The sequence below is a fragment of the Desmodus rotundus genome, chromosome 2, assembly GCF_022682495.2.
Source record: "Desmodus rotundus isolate HL8 chromosome 2, HLdesRot8A.1, whole genome shotgun sequence".
In the NCBI taxonomy this organism is placed as follows: domain Eukaryota; kingdom Metazoa; phylum Chordata; class Mammalia; order Chiroptera; family Phyllostomidae; genus Desmodus; species Desmodus rotundus.
This window is the reverse complement of record NC_071388.1, coordinates 10,924,231-10,940,930: the sequence shown is the minus strand read 5'-3', so window position 1 is coordinate 10,940,930 and position 16,700 is coordinate 10,924,231. Positions and strand designations below refer to the sequence as shown.

The 16,700-nt window shown below is 51.4% G+C and overlaps 1 protein-coding gene across 6 annotated transcripts; it reads left to right on the top strand.

Moving 5' to 3' along the window:
- Positions 1-4,457: 4,457 nt before the first annotated feature.
- C2H21orf58 (chromosome 2 C21orf58 homolog) lies at positions 4,458-16,547 on the top strand. Of its 6 annotated transcripts, none has more exons than XM_053917899.1 (8): positions 4,458-4,682; positions 5,601-5,661; positions 6,060-6,149; positions 6,898-7,083; positions 9,582-9,693; positions 14,625-14,755; positions 15,286-15,373; positions 15,737-16,547. In XM_053917899.1, the coding sequence occupies exons 2-8, from the start codon at positions 5,623-5,625 to the stop codon at positions 15,970-15,972; spliced, it is 882 nt and encodes a 293-aa protein (XP_053773874.1). In that variant the 5' UTR covers positions 4,458-4,682; positions 5,601-5,622; the 3' UTR covers positions 15,973-16,547. The 6 variants fall into 6 exon arrangements, with proteins under 6 accessions (XP_053773874.1, XP_045052639.2, XP_053773860.1 ...); XM_045196704.2 differs by having other exon boundaries at positions 6,076-6,149; positions 15,147-15,373; positions 15,737-15,901; XM_053917885.1 differs by having other exon boundaries at positions 4,459-4,682; positions 6,076-6,149.
- The last annotated feature ends 153 nt before the right edge of the window (positions 16,548-16,700 follow it).

Here is a 16,700-nt window from a genome sequence, read left to right as displayed (position 1 = left end):
GGCTGCGGTACTGCTCCGGGATGTGGCTGTTGAACCTTCCTGTTCCACCGCGTCCAGAGCAGGCCCCGCCGACGCTAAGTCCGCTGGAGCAAGGGTTGCCTCAGCTTTATTCCGATCCGTTACTCGGTTGTTAGACGTGGCCCCCTGGGGAGATGAGACGGACCCCAAAGGAACCCGGGCTCTTGCAAAGCCTACCCCACCTTCTTCAAGAAAGGGCATCCAGGCCTCCCACTCCTCGTACCTACCGGCATCTACTCCGCGAGCGCCCAGGAAACAGCTCCTGGAGTTGGGCCCCTTTGCCTGCGAAGCAGCGATTTGCCTCAGGGCTGCGGTGGGCATCCCACGTCTCGCCTCCGCTGTCAGTCCCAGATCCCCTCTCCCTCGTTCCTCCGGGCTGAGCCCCAGTCACTGAGTCCTTCACCGCTGGGATGCTCCCTAGTCATTTCATAGTCCAGACAGCCGGCAAGATCACCTTGGATCCTTTCCTATACGCCGAACCTTCCCCTGGTGTATCACTTCACTTCTACCTCCTTGCCTGCAGGCTCCTGGACAGAAGGAAGCCAAGTGCTAGGGCAGCCAGTTATAAATTCGGTGTGAACCTGGGTCAGAACCTCCAACCACAGAGCCCAGAGTTGCAGGGAAAGGAAGACACTGGGTCTGGTACCACTCCTGGACCCATGCATGTATTTTTCCTACTGGAGACACAAGTGCCAAATTGAGGTCTCTGACTTAATGTGTCTACCCCAGCTTGCAGTTTCTGTGTGGTACGGCATAGGATTTGACCAGACGGTCCCACAGTTATGGGACTACTCCAGCATCTCTGCCATAAAGCAGTAACCTGGATTAGTGTTAGGAGGGACCCCATGCTGGTTGGGAATTCTGCAGAGAGGGGCACGTTGAAGCCCTGTAGGCAGCAAAGGCAAAACCATCCCTCAATGTGTGTCCGTTGCTGTTATGACAGTCTCTGGGACCCCAGGATGGAAGGGGCTCCGTAAGATGATTTGCCAAGTGGTCTGTGGTCTTGAGAAAAATTTGGTGTGGAATGAATTATAAATGATACAGTAATTGTATCCAGTTCTTGATTACTAGAAGGCAAACACTGATTCAGTGAATAGCAAAATTAGTCTCTTCTCAAGTGGAAAAGGATGAAGATTTTGAAATATTTAGATAAATCATTCCATATATATTGCAAATGGTTATAAAAAAGGAATGTTCAACCTAAAACAGCTCTAAGACTAAAGTATTAAAAATTTTTTAAATAAGAGGAATGTGACTTTAGTTAATAATTAATAGTCTGAGTGGGGATCTGAAGTCTCATGATCGTTGTTCCTGAGCTTCACTTGAACCTGGCTGTCCAGGTAAGGAAACAATGCAGGGCTTTTATCCCTAGCCCACAGTTTTGATTAAAATCAAATGCTGGTAGTGTAATCAAGCTCATTGGAATCTGACGGCCTCTGATAACTGACAATCCAAAGCATCTGGCGTGCTCCTCCTGTTACTCTAATGTAACTGTACCTGGATGAGTGTTCCTAATCAGTGAGGGCACCCAAGGGAGCAGCAACTCTTAAGTGGTGATCTTGTTTACCTAAATGGGCTTCATGTTGTCAGTCTCATTTTATCTTTTCTCATCGTCATTGTTCACATTTACCATTAAAGGGAAAATGAAAACAAAGCCCCAAGGTTAGAGTCTGTCAATAGAACACACCACATTTCAGTTGCAAGATTAAGATACCACAGAACACAGGCAGATGACAAGGACCAGGTGGGAGTCACCAAATCCCAGAGAGACAAGGGAGACCACTGAACAGCTGTGCCTTGTTTCCCTCTGTGGGAAGTGTAAACACCCATGATACCCTCTTACAGATCTGGGCCACTTTTACTGGGGAGAATGACAGTACTCCAAGTGGACTACAACTAGAGAGGTGGCATAAAACACAAGATTGGGGCGCATGACACTGTGCAGGTGATGTTGCGGTGGTGTTTGGGTTTCCTTGGTGTTTGGGTCACCAAGCATACCGTGGTGTTTGGGTTTCCTTCTGTCTTATCCATTCCTGTGCCACTACTTGAAAGGGGTTCGGGCAGAGGCTGTGTGCTCCCTGTTTGCTCCCTTCTCTGAGACGGACTAACAGTAATAATGTACTTCTGTGAAGCTGCTGTGGTGACATCTAGCTGACACAGCTCACCTTTCAACCTCAGTGAGAACATGTAATTCTAAGCAACCATGACTTACACAAATATTCGTTAGGAAGCCCTGGAAACTCAACTGCCGGAAAGCATCAGTGCTCTTGCGTGGCAACTCAGCCCTTTGTGTGGTGAATGAAGTTTCCAGTCTTAGCTCAGAGAAATGAGCAACTTGAGCAAACATGAGGTGGTGGGCTCATAAAACCCACCTTCCAGGGGCCAGGCAGGCAACGATGGCCGACCACCACAGGATCAGACTTTCCAAGAGCAGCCGACGACCCAGATTTATGCCTGAATCTTTCAAACTTTGTGTTGCAACACACTAAAAACTCCGTGGGGGCCCTGCGCACAGTTTGCCCATGAGGGTTTGGTCAGTGGTTTCCAAATTGTGTTCCTCCGAATCCCAGGATCACATCCATGGCCATTCTAAACAGGTTCTGTAATTGTTGGATACTCCCCTCAAGGAGGGAAACAGCCCACCACTCCTTAAATGTGGGCTGGCTGTGCAGAGCAATGTCCTTCCACAGAGGACAGTGTGGGGAGAGAAAAACAATAGTGCGGAGTGGAGAAACCTGACTGACACGACCTCCGCCACGGCATCAAGGCCAACACCAATGGTGACAAGTCGTGTTGACTGACGGCAGGCATCCGGATAGGCTGTGATAAGAAGGGGGCTGCACCTCTGTGGTCTTCCCCTCAAGAAACCATAACCCCAGCCCAGGCCAGAGAAAAACATAAGACAAATCCCAAGAGAGGGGCATTCTTCAAAATCCATGAGCCAGGCTCCTCAAGACTGTCAAGGTCATCGAAGGCAAGAGGAGACAAGACATGGGACAGAAAAGGAACCTTAGAGAAAGAGAATAAGGAAATGAAGCATGGATTTTAGTTAATGATAATTTATCAACATAAGTTCATTAATTTTAACAAATACGTGATTCCAATACAAGATATTAACAATTGGGGAACCTTACATGGTATCTGTCTGTACTATCTTCTCAATTTTTCTGTGAATCTAAACTATTAAAAAAATAGAGTTTGTTTTATTTTACTAACAAATTCATACTCCCTGGGGTGTATATACCCCTGGAGTTACCTCCTAGCTACCTAAAATTGCCAAGTTAGCTAGTTGTTGTACACATTCAAATCTCCTGTTTGAGCATTAGGATTATGATACATATAAAACCTAAATAGAAGGGCAACTTAAGGGATTTTAACCCAGTTTTGGTCATCTGATGCAAGTTTCTGGGTTGACTGCATGAGGAGAGGGCTGGCTGTAAGCTGCTGAGCTCCGCTCCTACCCCAGCCCTGGACTGAGATCACAGCTCCAGTTTCAAATCTGTTACACCCCTTCATCAGTCCGTTTGACCCATTTGTAAACCTGAAATGAAAAGCCACGTGAACCAAGAACCACTTCTCGGTTCTGTGCCCTGTCCTCCGCATGCCATGCACTGGCTACTAAGGACTCCACTGCTGGGTCCACTGTCCTGCTCACACCTGCCCCAGGTGTCCCCTGTACTCACACCTGCCCTAGGTGCTCCCTCTGCATAGCATTAGGACACCCACCGCTTCTTTGGCAGGGTCCCCGCCTGGCTGTCCCAGCGCCGGACTCACAACTCACCTGTTGGGGTGAGGGCCTGGCCCCTGCCCCTCAAATGTTCAGGTGGGTGCCCATGGCGGGAGAAAAACTCTGAGCCCCACCAGGAAGCCCCCAGGTGGGTTATTGCCCAGCTCCCTGGTGCTGCCCCTCTGTGGCCCATAATTTTCTAAAATTCTCAAGGGTCTGGTCTCCCTACCCAGTCCTCCTGGTGTTGGGCTTCACTCCCGTCATCTTGTTAGAGGGTGCCTAGGAGCAGCCAGGGGCCTGCTGGCCTCCTGGAGGTGGTAATGGATGGAGTGCCCAGGACCCATGTGCAGTGGGGATGGATACAGCTGATCCCTCCCCACAGCCTTGCCCTCTTCTGGGCTCTGTCCAGAGGGTGGAGGTGACACATGGTGGCGTGGGGACTATCTTTCCTCCAGGGTCCCACTCTGCCCCTCTGGCCCCAGCTGCTGTCCACTTTTGCCCTCCCAAGAAGCCCAACTTGGCCACACCTGGGAATGGTGGTGTTCTCAGGTAACCCTTGCATGGGAACTGGGCGGGGCCTGGGAAGGACTCTCAGCGAAAACCTGGCAACCTGGGGCCTACCTGTCTGCGGTGCCTAGCAACTGCTGCAGCAATGCCAGTGTTGGCTTCAGATGCTGCAGCCCAGGGGACTGTGGGGCCCTCCCACTCCTTGGCGGAGGCCAGTCTCCAGGAAGTAAACCAAGGCCAGTGCCACATTCCTTCAGCGGCACCAGGGCTGAGGCTGCTTCTCTCTAGGTAGCTGAGCTGTACTTTCCTGCAGATAACTGACAACCAGGAAGGGAGGGGCCCGCAGCGTCCCCTCTCCTATGGTCCTGAGATGCTGGACTCCTCTGTGGCAGACCAAATGACCCGACTGACGCTGAAACTCTTGGAGAAGGTAAGACAGCCAGGCACTCATGTTTTTAACACCTGGTTAGAGGAGCTCAGCTTTAAAAGGTAAGACTATTTTTGCTAGTGCTACGGCTTCCCAGCAAAATCCTCTCCAGTGGTTTTCAGCCTTGTAATGAAGGACTGTGGTTTCTTGGTTTTTCTTCCTTTTGTTTGTACAGAACCAAGTAGGTTCTCCTGGCAGTTTCCACAGCCAGGACACAAGTATGCACCTACTGACCGGGGACTTCCAGGGCCCATGAAGGTCCCCTGAGGGCCTCTGGGCTTCAGTGTTTAAGGGAAGACAGACACCTACCCCGAGTAGGCCCCGTAGGCCCCGTGGCTGGGCCTGGGGCAGGGGGCCTGGTGGCCCCTCTGTCACACCGGTCTTCTTATCCTCTAAAGGTCTGCATGGTCCTGGCTGGCCTGTCCTCACAGGTCACTCAGCACAGCAGCTCCTCCATGTCCCCACTTGCTTTATTCCTCTTCTGCAGCCCTCACAGCCTTGCACCCCCTGCCAGCCCTCCTCTCTGGTGACCCATGGGCCACCTTGCAGGAACCAGCAGGGGTCACCCCAAGACTGGCCCAGATTGTGGCTGTCCAGCTCAAGGCCCACACAGGGAGGTCAGGGTGGTCAGGGACACAGAACTAGCCTGGGTCTGGCTGTTCAGAAAGCTGGGTGAAGGGGCTGCCCTTAGAATTCAAGGGGGAATATGTGCACTGTGTGGGGAATGTGACACACATGTCCCTGAGAGAGGGCGACTGCCCTTGAGACCTGTCCCACACCTCCATCACACAGCACTTCCTGCCCAGTCCCCTGTGTCTGGGGCCCAGTCAGGAACACAGGCAGGTACCCCATGCCAGCCTGTGCCCGGCTCACACTGAGCCTGCGCCAGAGCCTGTCCCTGCCACCGTCTCTTCCTCACAGAAACTGGAGCGGGAGCGTGAGGATGTGGAAGGGGATTCTGAGGACCCCCACCTTGTACCAGGTAAGAGCTGGGCCCCGTGGGCAGGCATGAGACCTTCTGCTCAGGTCCCACCCACTCCTGTCACTGGCAAGACTGTGCCTAATGCTGTTCCTTACATCCAAGGTGGAAGTATGTCCTCTTGTTTTCATCTTCCCAACATTCACTGACACACATGTGCACACACACACGCAAGCATGCATACCTAACATGCACTTATACACTCACACACGCCCGCACATTCACACACTAGGTGCTCCGCTCAGTACACCCTCACATCTTTTTTGTCACTGTCCTCTGCAAACCCCAGGACAGGGACATCCCTCACCCCCATTTTCCAGGTGAGAAAATGGAGGGCCTGGTCACCTCCAGGTCCCAGCGGGTAAGGTTGGGGCGTGCTGATGGGTCTGCACATTGCTCAGCACAGCTTCCCTCCAGGACAAGAAAACAGGCCGGATGCAGCCCTGCAGAGCGCTCTCAGGAGGAGGAAGGACCTTCTGCAGAGACTCTGGGTAGGCCGATGTCATGGCAGCCTTGGCTGTAGCTGTCTATAGCTGAAACTCCTGGCCACCACACTCAGACCTGAGTGGGGGGGGGGAGGCGTGCAGGTGGGGGTCGGGGCTGGGGATGGGAGTTGGGGGTGTCCTGTCTTTCTGGACTCAGCACTGGTTCTCTGAGGTTTGTGACCTGTGGACAGGTAGCTGGTGAACTGGGAGCAGCTGAGAGACTTCACACCTAGGGCATGAAATGGACTAAATGGAGAAAGGGACACACACTATCTATGGTTTGGGCCCCGACAAACACTTGATTAGCTATGATACCCGCTCTGGTGGCACATTATCCAAGGAGGAAATGCTGGATAAAGGGCCTGATTCCCACGGGAAGTGGGATTCCAAGAAGCCCAGAGGCCTGGTCCCAACTCCATCCACCAGCAGCAGGAAGGTGCTCACAAAGTCCACACAAATAGTTATGATACACGTTGCACTTGAAGTAGAGGGGATGCTGAGGCAGCTAGACCCAGAAACTAGTTCATACGATTCGTATGAAAGGAGTGGTATTCTCGTGTGTCCCGCCCTCTCAAAGGGCCCTTAGGCCTTGCCATGAGGCCTGGCTCCAGTTCCAGGGAAGCCCTGTGGGGGAGCCATGGAGACCCCAGGTGTCCTGCATGGGCCACCCAGCATGGAGGACCCCAGCACACAGTCTCTCTCACCGGGCTTGGTGGCTGCCCTTCAATGCAGCGGTCCCTGCCTGGCATTGCAGGAACAACACCTCCTGGAAGAGCTCTCCCGCGCCCGTGCCCGCGCCTGGAGGGGGCCCAGCAGAGGAGCCCATGGGTCAGCGTGGCCTCCAGAGTTACCCCCCAGGATCCCGGATCCACCTGGGATCTACCCTGCTGCCTCCCCAGCCCCACCAGCCCTGGAGCTGCCTCGGGTCATCCAACACTCGGTAGGTCTTATGGTGAAGCTGGGGGGGGGGGGCGGGCAGAACCACTGTGGGAAGGCTGTGCCCACAGAGGCCTCCCGTCTGCGGCAAGCTCAGCAGCATTATGGGAGTGCGCTGAAGACGGAGAGCCAGCAGTGGCGCACTTACCACACACAGGCGCTCACAAGGACTTCAGTGGCTCATCTCAGTCATCCTCACAGGTGCCCTAAGACAGGGCTTTGGGGAGGTCTTGTCCCCTTATTAAAGATGAGAGGCTGGGGTCCCAGCCCCAGGTCCTAACTTTTGCTCTAGGAGAAGTATTAGGGAAATTCAGCATCCAGAGGACCCTGGATTTGGGGGAAGAGGCATGTTAACTCTTTTCCAAAACTCCATAATAACCAGGAGAAGCTTAAGACCTTAATTTCAAGGGCACGATTTAAGAAAAGGTCGGGAGGAGTGTTCCAGCGTTGGGAGCTTCATACCTTCATTCAGCATGCTGGGTTGCAAACAGTGGAAAGCAGCTCTGACTTGTTTAGGCAAAAGGGATTGTGTCAGAGGCCAGCTGGGACTCAGAGGAGGGACAGAAGCTGGAATCTGGCACATGAAGGCCTCAGGGAGAAGATCAGTGTGACTGGCGAGAAGACATGGCTGTGGAAGTGGGTGGCCTAGTTGAGAAGGTTCTGCACTGGCTGGCCAGGGAGTTTGATGGCGCTGGCAGGCTGGTTCAGGACCTGGAGGACACTTGTTCTCTGAGAGGGAGTCTGGCAGTCCATGGTGGAGGGATGGAGTGGGAAGGGGGGCCCCAGAAGGATCCCTGCTCACAGAGCCCCCAGAGCCCCCTTTGCCCCTGGGCTGTCTGCACCCAGGTTCCAGTTATCCCAAGCCTGTGCCCTTCCTCCCCCGGTCTTCCGACACCTGGAACCTCCCTTCAGGTACCAAGGGAGGGTGGGGGCGTAAGCACAGGAGGCTTCCCCCAGTCTCAAGCGCATTCACACTTCCCACACTTGACCAGGGTCTGGCCATGCTCCTGTGCATACGTCTCAGCACAAGTGACACCAAGAGTCCAATCAGGGCCCTTAGTCACTGAATTTCTGGAAGCTGGACTCAGAGAGCCGGAGGTAGGAGGTCCCTCAGCCAGGAAAGGCACAGCGCTCCATGAGGGCCTCCTCGGTTGATGCCAGGGGTGGCCGCTATGGCTGTGGCTAAAGCTGGCCTGCCACCTGTGTTTGCACAACTTGCAAGCTAAGAATGCTTTTGCACTTGTAAATGTTTGGGGGCAAAAATCAAAGGAAGAACAGTTTGGGACACATGAGAACGATTTGAAGTGTAAACCTCCGTGCTCATAAATACTCTCACTGGACCAGCCTCGTTAGTGTAGTGTCTGTGCTGAGTAGTAGCAGTTGGCCCACAGAGCTGAGAGGCTCATAGAAGAAGTTTGCCTGCTGTGACCTGGGAAAGAAGGGACAAGGTCAGGGCCTTGTACAGCCACAAAGGGCTAAAACAAAGTCTTTCTGGTGTGTGCTTGATGCCCAGCACATGCTCAGAATTGTTGTACATTTATTTTTATGTCAGGAGAGAAGCCAGAGGTTATTTTCATGGCACATTTCTTGGGTGCCTCTGTTAAAGCAATTTAACAATAACTGGGGATTAACTTAGTCTGGTCAAGCCAGGAAATGTGGGAAACATTAAAAATACTACGTATTAGCTGGGGCTGCCATAACAAAGTAACACAGACAGCTGACTTAAACAACAGAAATGTACTTCTCACAGTTCTGGAGGCTGGACTGGAGGATGGAAGTCCAAGGTCAAGGTGCCTACCAGTCTGGTTCCTAGAGAGGGCTCTCTTCCTGGCTGCAGATGGCTGCATCTCCCTGTCTTCACATGACACAAAGAGAGTGCCCTGGTGTCTCTTCTTATAAGGGCACCAGTCCTATTGGATCAGGGCCTCGCCTTTATGACCTCACTTAACCTTTGTCACCTCTTCAGAGGCCCTGCTTCTAAATACAGTCACATCAGAGGTGAGGGCCATAACATATGACTTGGGAGGGGGTCAGGTTTACACAAACACTCAGTCCATATTATACCATGTCTTAAGTAATGCCCAGATTCACATATTTATCTGTTCAGCTGCTAATTCAATCTGTCATTAAAGTTCTCCTTAGATGGATGTATAGATAAGTAGATGGTAGATTGGTGGATGGCCGAATGACGAGGTAGATGCATGGGTGGGTGTGTGGGTAGGTGAGTGGATGGGTAGATGGATAGGTGGATGGATGGGTGAACGGATGGGTTACTGGGTGAATGGATAGGTAGATGGGTGGGTGGGTGGCTAGGCAAGGGGATGGATGGGTGGCTTACTGGTTGAGCAGATGGATTACTGTGTGGGTAGGTGGATGGGTGAGTGGGTGGGTGGACAGATGGATTACTGGGTGGGTGGATAGGTGGGTGTGTAGATAGGTGGGTGCTCTCAGACACTCTCTCCAAGGATGCATTCAGATAGCCAGTTACCTGACTCTTTCTAGGTCCCCCAGCCTCCTGCCACCATCATCCAGCAGCTCCCTCAGCAGCCACTCATCGCACAGATTCCGCCTCTCCAGGCCATCCCAGCTCAAAGGTCAGGAAGCATTAAGGAAGGTAAGTGTTCGATAGTAACATTGTTATGGGCTTATGAAATTTTTTACTGAAAGGGAAAATATTTTGTAAGCATGATAGTCATTAAGAGTCGACTTTTGGCTACTCAATTGAAGTTACCTGTTACCAACCTGAAAATGGCTTTAACTTTGAGAAATGCTTCCATAATGGATGCTGCTGAGGGAAGCAGAGAGATAAAAGAGGACTCAATTAGGAATTGAAAGAATATTGGGCTCCAATCCCAATTCATCCAATTATTGGCTGTACAAAAACCTTGGTTAATACGCTTCTTTTTAAATAACTTTTAAATACATGATTTTAAAAAGAGCTTTATTGAGATGACAGAATAACTGGCACATATTTGAAGCATACAATTTGATAGGTTTTGACATACGGATACATGAATGACAGCAAACTGAGGCGTGAACACATCCACCACCCCCGAAGCTTCCTCACATCCCCTGCCACTCCCTCCTTCCGGCCCCACAGGCAACTGCTGACCAACTTTTGTCATGGCCTGTTAATTTGCATTTCCTGGAGTTTTATGTACACAGAATCACAGAGGATGCACTGTCTTGTGTGGCTACTTTGACTCAGCGTAATTGTTTTATGAGTCACGACTCCAGGTGGGTCCTTGTTACTGCTGAGCAGCTGCACTAGCTTCTTTCTCCTTCCTCCTATTGATGGACATTGGGGTTGTGAGTCATGGGCATTCATGTCTGAGTCTCCCAGGGATGTGTTTCCATTTCTCTTTGGTAAATTTCGAGAAGCAGAATGCCCAGATCATGTGGCGAGTCTGTGTTTAACTTTTACAAAAACTGCCAAACTGTTTCCATAGTGTCTGTACGTTTTACATCTCCACCAGCTGTGCATGAGGTTCCGGTTCCTCCACATCCTCCTTTGGCACGGTCAGGCCTTTTAGTCTCAGCCATTTTTATGGGGAAGTGGTAGGTCATCGTCATTTCCCTAGTGACAGATGGTATTGGGAGTCAAGGGGCAGACAGACCTGTATATAAGATCAGCTGACAAGCGTTCTCAATTCAGTCCCAATGGCTGAAACCAACTAGCTCAATTACTGTAGCACGTCGTGTATGGTAGTATGTGCCAGGCTCAGTCCAAGGCTGCCATGCAGCTCTTCCAGGGGAGCTGTTCACACACCGAGGTGCCTTGGAGGTGCAGAGGGCCTGGCCTTTCCTCCCTACCTATTGTTGGTTTTTCCAGATGAATGTCAGCTGTCGGGTTGCCGAGGCAAACTAAGCAAACTGTGCTTGTATGTGTGCACAAATGCTTTTATGCCTTAAAAGCGGCATTTAAAATTAGTGATTAAAAATGAAATGTTCACCCTGGCTGGTGTAGCTCAGTGGATTGAGGGTGGGCTGCAAACCAAAGGGTCGCTGGGGCACATGCCTGGGTTGCGGGCCGGGTCCCCAGTATGGGGCACACGAGAGGCAACCACACGTTGACATTTCTCTCCCTCTCTTTCTCCTTCTCTCCCCCTCTCTCTAAAAATGAATTAATAAAATATTTTTTAAAAATAAAAAAATGAAATATTCAATTCATAGCTTGCTATTTGGAAAAAGTAAAGTCAAATTCCTTACCCCATTCCTTATTAAAAAAATGAATTCCAACCGAATCGAATATTTGGATATAAAAATATGAAATCTCGAAAGCACTCTAACCACCACTTTGGTGAGCTGTTGGGCTGTCTGCTATAAAGTTGAACACGGTCTCGAGCCACTGCCTCCCCCAGGGAGAAGGGAACCCTGGAACACTGTAGCTACATCTTCCTCTCCTGCCTCAGCCACTGTTGTTCTGCAGGACGGTCGGTCCTACCTGTTAGAAAAACGTCACAGAAATGCACACTAGTGTACAGAGAACATGCAGAATTTCCCTCGCCTCTCCCCACCTTTATTGTATCTCAGGCCATCCTTCTGGAATCACCTGCTATCATCTTGAAATAAATTTCTTCAGAACAGGCTATTGATGCTCCCTCGGTGTTTACTTTCTTTCTCAGTGTTTATATTTCCCTTTGTTCTAAAACACTAGTTTTGCTGGATACTTAAATCTAGATTGATAGTTCTCTCATTAGGTTCTAAGGACCCTTGTGATTACACTGGACCAACCCAGATAATCCCAGAAAATCTGCTCCCTCAAGATCCCTTTTAAAATTAGGTAATTTAAATAATTGTGGTGAAAAAAAATCACATACAATTTACCATCTCAACCATGTTTAATCGGTGTTAAAACTATATTCACCTTGTTATGCGACACATCTTTAGAACTTTCTCATCTTCCCAAACTAAAATTCTGTCTCCATTCAACACTAACTCCCCCTCCCCCTCCCTCAGCCCCTGGCACCTCTCCTCCATCTATCATCTGTTTCTATGAATTGGACCCCTCTAGGAACCTTACCCAAGTGGAATCGCACAGCATCTGTGACTGGAATAATGTCCTCAAGTTCCCCTTGTGGCAGCGTGTGTCAGAATCTCCCTCCTTTTTAAGGCAGAGTAATATTCCACTGTGTGTACGGACCACATTTTGCTCATCCATCTGTGGACACTTCCGTTGCTTCCACTTCAACAGTCTTAAGTTAATCACATCTACAAGGTCCCTTTCGCCCCGTGGTGAAACACAATCACTGGTTCTGGGGATTAGGGTGTGGGCATCACTGGGCCCATGGGTCAGCCCACAGACCCTGGGTGCATTCTTTTGGGGGTTGGGTGTTCCAGTTCTTTCCTGTGGCGGCTGCTGCAGCAGTGCTGCTCTGGAAGTTCCCGTCTTCCGGTGAAGGGACGTGGACGTGGGAGCACGCGCTGGGGAATGAGACGGCCTGGTCAGGAATCACTGCCAGACAGTCTTCCCGAGGGGTGATTCCCATGTAGGTGCCACGGAAGGGAAGGAGAGTTTCAGCTGCCCACAGCCACTCACCAACACTCCGAGTTTTCAGATTTTCTCCATTTTTGCCAATCTGGCAGGTAGGTGTGGTAGCTCAGTCTGGCTTTAATGTGCATTTCACCTTCTTATCTATTTATTGGCCATCTGAATATCCTTTTTTGTGAAGTGCCCGTTGAAGTATTTTGCCCATTTTTCTTCAGGTGGTCTGCCTCGTGTTGGTTTATAGGAATTCTTTCTATTCTACCATGGCTCCTTTTTTGATGCATGCACAATATTACAGATATTAAGTGCTTTTTGTGGCTCCTCCTTTCAGTCTTCACGGGTTTGGATGAACAGTAGTTCTTAGTTTTAATAAAGCTCAGTTTTTCAGGCTCTTTCCCTTATGGGTAGTGCCTTGGGTATCCTGTTTAAGAAGTCTTTACCAGCTCAAGGCCCTGTTGACTCATAAGGCTTGGTTTATGTTTCACACTCAGATCAACGATCCACCTGGAGTGGATGTGCGTGTGCTGCCAGTTAGGGATCAATGTGATTTTTCTGCCATGGACATCAGTTTGACCCTGTGCCATTTACTAAAGACTCAGTGTCCCATTGCACTGATGTGTCCCTTTGCCGTGGAGTATCCCTTTAGCGATGTGTCTGTCTAGGATGTGTCCATTTCTGTGCCCTCCTGCCTGATCTAATCTTTTCCGTCCTGACTCTATCAGAGGGAGTCCTGCCAGCCTGCCCGGGGACGCCTTCCCGCACAGGGCTCCAGCTACTGCTGGTGGGTGGGGGCTGCCCCAGCCCAGGCACACGTGCATCTCCTCAAGGGCCTTTCCCAGGTGGGGCTGCCAGACTCAGCCTCTGTAACTGCTGATTATCCTGCAGGTCAGAGTTCCTAGAGCCGTGCTTCCGCAGGGTCTGGCTCCGCCCCAACCTCCCATAGTGCCCCAGCCCTGTGGCAAAATCTGTGTTAGGGCTCTCCAGAGAAACAGAACCAATAGGATGTATATACAGGGAGAAAGATGTGTTTTAAGGAGTTGGCCCATGCAATTATGGAGGCCTGGTTAGTCCAAAATATGCACAAAATCAGCAGAGCTGCCCTGCTGGGGACCCAGGAGGTTTGAGTGGGGAGGCTGCTGGCTAGTGTCCTATGCCCTGTGCCCTGTTGGAGCCCTTGCCCCCAGGCCTCCAGGCTCCTGTTTGTTTGCCTGGGAATATCAATGGCCCTAGGGGACCCTCCTTATTTTGGTGAGGCTGACATAGGCTGGAGGAAATGCCTAATTTCCAAGCTATAGCTGCTGCGGGTTAACCCACGTTTACCTCTCATGCTGACAAAATTTGCATGTTTTATAGTATCCAGAGTTGGTGAGTGTATCCTGAAGCTGCCATAACAAAGTAACACAAGCCAGGTGCTTAAAACCACAGAAATCCACTGTTACAGTATGGAGGCCAGAAGTCCAAAATCCAGGTGTTGCAGGGCCAAACACCCTCCAGAGAGGGTCCTTCCTGCCTCTTCCAGCCGTGGCTCCAGGTTTCCTGGGCTGTGGCCGTATCACTCAGCCCTGTCCAAGTCTGTGTCTCCCCTGTGGTTGCCATCTCCCTCTGCCTGTCTCTTATAAAGACACTTGTCCTGGATTTGGGGCCCACCTGGATAATCCAGGTGATCTCATCTCAAGGTCCTTCATCACACCTGCAAAGACCCTTTCTCCAAATAAGGCCGCATTCTGAGGTCTTGGGGTTAGGACATGGACACACATTTTGGGGACCATCATGCAGCCCAGGTGGGTGTGAGGAATCTGCTAGCAGGAAGGCAAGGGGAGCCACCTCCTGGGAGCCCAGCCAGACACCATCCACACACTTTATAGCACATTCACCCTCAGACCTGGAAGCTTCGCATGTGGGAATGTGCGCCGCACCCCAGAAGGAACAGACACCTGTAACATGCTACATCTGTTCCAATAAATAGGCTGCGCTAAAGCTCTGCTCTCAGGGGAGGCCCCCTGATGGGGTGAGCCAGCTGTCAGTGTCTCACTGAGCCCTGCCCCACCCGCTTTTAGACATGGTGGAGATGATGCTGCTGCAGAATGCACAGATGTACCAGGTCATCATGCAGAACCTGATGCTCCAAGCCCTGCCCCCAGCTGCCTCTGTGGGACCACAGGCCACACCCCTGCACCCCACCCCACAGGTAGGCTCAGCCTGGAGCAGACACCGGAGGCCACCCAAGTTAACACCTGGGCAGCTTCTCTTCTGGAAATTGTGCATCTGAGTAACTCTGAAAAGCGTATTTTTGGCTCTGGGTCTCAGTGATGCAGCTATGAAGCCACGTACTTCTCCCCTGCCCCCGCCCAGATGAGAAATGGGTTGTGCGGTTTGGGGCCCAGAAAGCTGCCTCCTTGATCTGGATGAGCTCTCCCTCCCTTTTCTCCCCTTCCCTCCTCTCCTCTCCCTGCCCGTCCTGGGCTCTGAGCCTACCTTAAGTCAGGGACAGTGGGGAGTATGGGTGGGGGCAAGGAGTGTCCAGAGTGGCGGTCCCGGTCGGAATGAGCTGGTGTCTGTGCTGTGCCGAGGGCCTGCAGCGTGCTCACCCCACTGTCCTGCGAGCTGAGAGGCAGAAGCCATCCTCTGTGCACCACCACCACCACTACGCACCCCCAGCCCCGCTGCAGGCTGTCCCTGCACCTGGCTCACCTGTGGCTTACTCCACCTGGCCCGCAGTGGTCTCAGCCACCGCTCTCCCACCTGCCGCTGGCTTCCTGCCTACCATGCACCACGTGGTCGCCCCCTCTGCCACTGCTCTTAACACGTAAGGACCCCAGGGCCCTTCCCCAAGCCTACTGAGAAGCAGGTGGATGTAGGTCTTTGTCAGGTCCCTAGGCTGCAGCAGGGAATTGGGAAAGGAGCCTGGAAAGGCTCCAGCCAAGGGACCATGGCAGGCTCATGTACCCCAACCCCCATCACCACGGCTGAATGTGGCACCCACTCTCCCCCAACCTCCTGAGGGAGCTGCCTGCAGCTTGGGTCATTGTGTAGCCCAGATGACCATGGGTGTGTCCAGTCCAAGCACAGCTGTGAGGGCCCCCACTGATCTGGACAAGGACTCCCCTGCCATGTGGAGTCTGCCAGCCCTAGGGAGCAGTAACGACACCCAGACTTGTCTTTCCTCTAGGGCTGCACCTGACAGTTTCCTGCCCCCACCGGCTCCTGGCCAGTGAGTCCCCGCTCCTGCTCCTCGACCTGTTGAGCTGGCAGTCCCTCTCCCCAAGGGGCGTGGTCTGGAAAACCAGGCGGAAGCCTAGCAGCATCTCTGGATGCCAGACTGAGGATCACAGAGAAATACAGGAATTTCATCAGAGAAGATGGCCAGGAGTCATAGGAAGAAGATCCACAGATTTAGCCACATAAAAATATAAACCTTCCTATGGGAAAAAATACCACAAAGTTAAATCTAACGATGCCTGGGAGATGTCTGCCCCACAGCGGCTGCAGGCTGTGATGTGCTGTCCGAGGAGCAAGCACTTGTAACCTGCTAGCCTGGCCTTCCTCCTGCAAATAAAACCCGAGGAGCTGCACACGGCTCCTTGTGAAGAGGGGGTTTGGGAACTGAGGCTCTTCTGGTTCTGCTGGGTTTCTTACCTGATGAACCCGTTACCTTTACTCTTTCTGTACTTTTTGTTACTGTATTTTCCCTTGGTGAAATTATGTTCCCTTCTTTTTAAGGTTGTTTTCATGTAAGTGTCATTTTTTAGTAGTATGTGTATTTTCATGGCCCCTCTTAGGATACATTCCCAGATTCGCTAAGTTGTTCACAAGCAGGGACACTGTCTTTGCACCCTTGGGTTCTCCAGGAGGATGTAGGAGGAAGCGCGTTATCTGCTTTGCTGCATGCAAGTTCCCTTTGAGCTGACGTCCGGGCTGGGCTATCCCTACAGCCGGGCTGTCCCTTGGCCACCTCTTTTGTTAAATGCACCAATTAAAGGTCTGGCTGTATTTCCTATTTCACAGAAACTTTTTTTTAACATGGCTTTGGTTCTATTTCTCATCATTATTCATAGAGTGAAAAAATCTGACAAGTCCACTGTCTTTGGAAAACCTGGTAAATTGGAAAAACTCAGTCCAGTGCACCTCCCCAT

What these genes read in the sequence shown, in the direction of transcription:
- C2H21orf58 (XM_053917885.1), top strand. Translation starts at nt 4,623, where the DNA reads ATGCTGGACTCCTCTGTGGCAGACCAAATGACCCGACTGACGCTGAAA. An exon ending in ACCTTCTGCAGAGACTCTGG is followed by an intron (nt 6,150 to 6,897) that starts GTAGGCCGATGT and finishes CTGGCATTGCAG; the next exon opens with GAACAACACCTCCTGGAAGA. An exon ending in GTCAGGAAGCATTAAGGAAG is followed by an intron (nt 9,694 to 14,624) that starts GTAAGTGTTCGA and finishes ACCCGCTTTTAG; the next exon opens with ACATGGTGGAGATGATGCTG.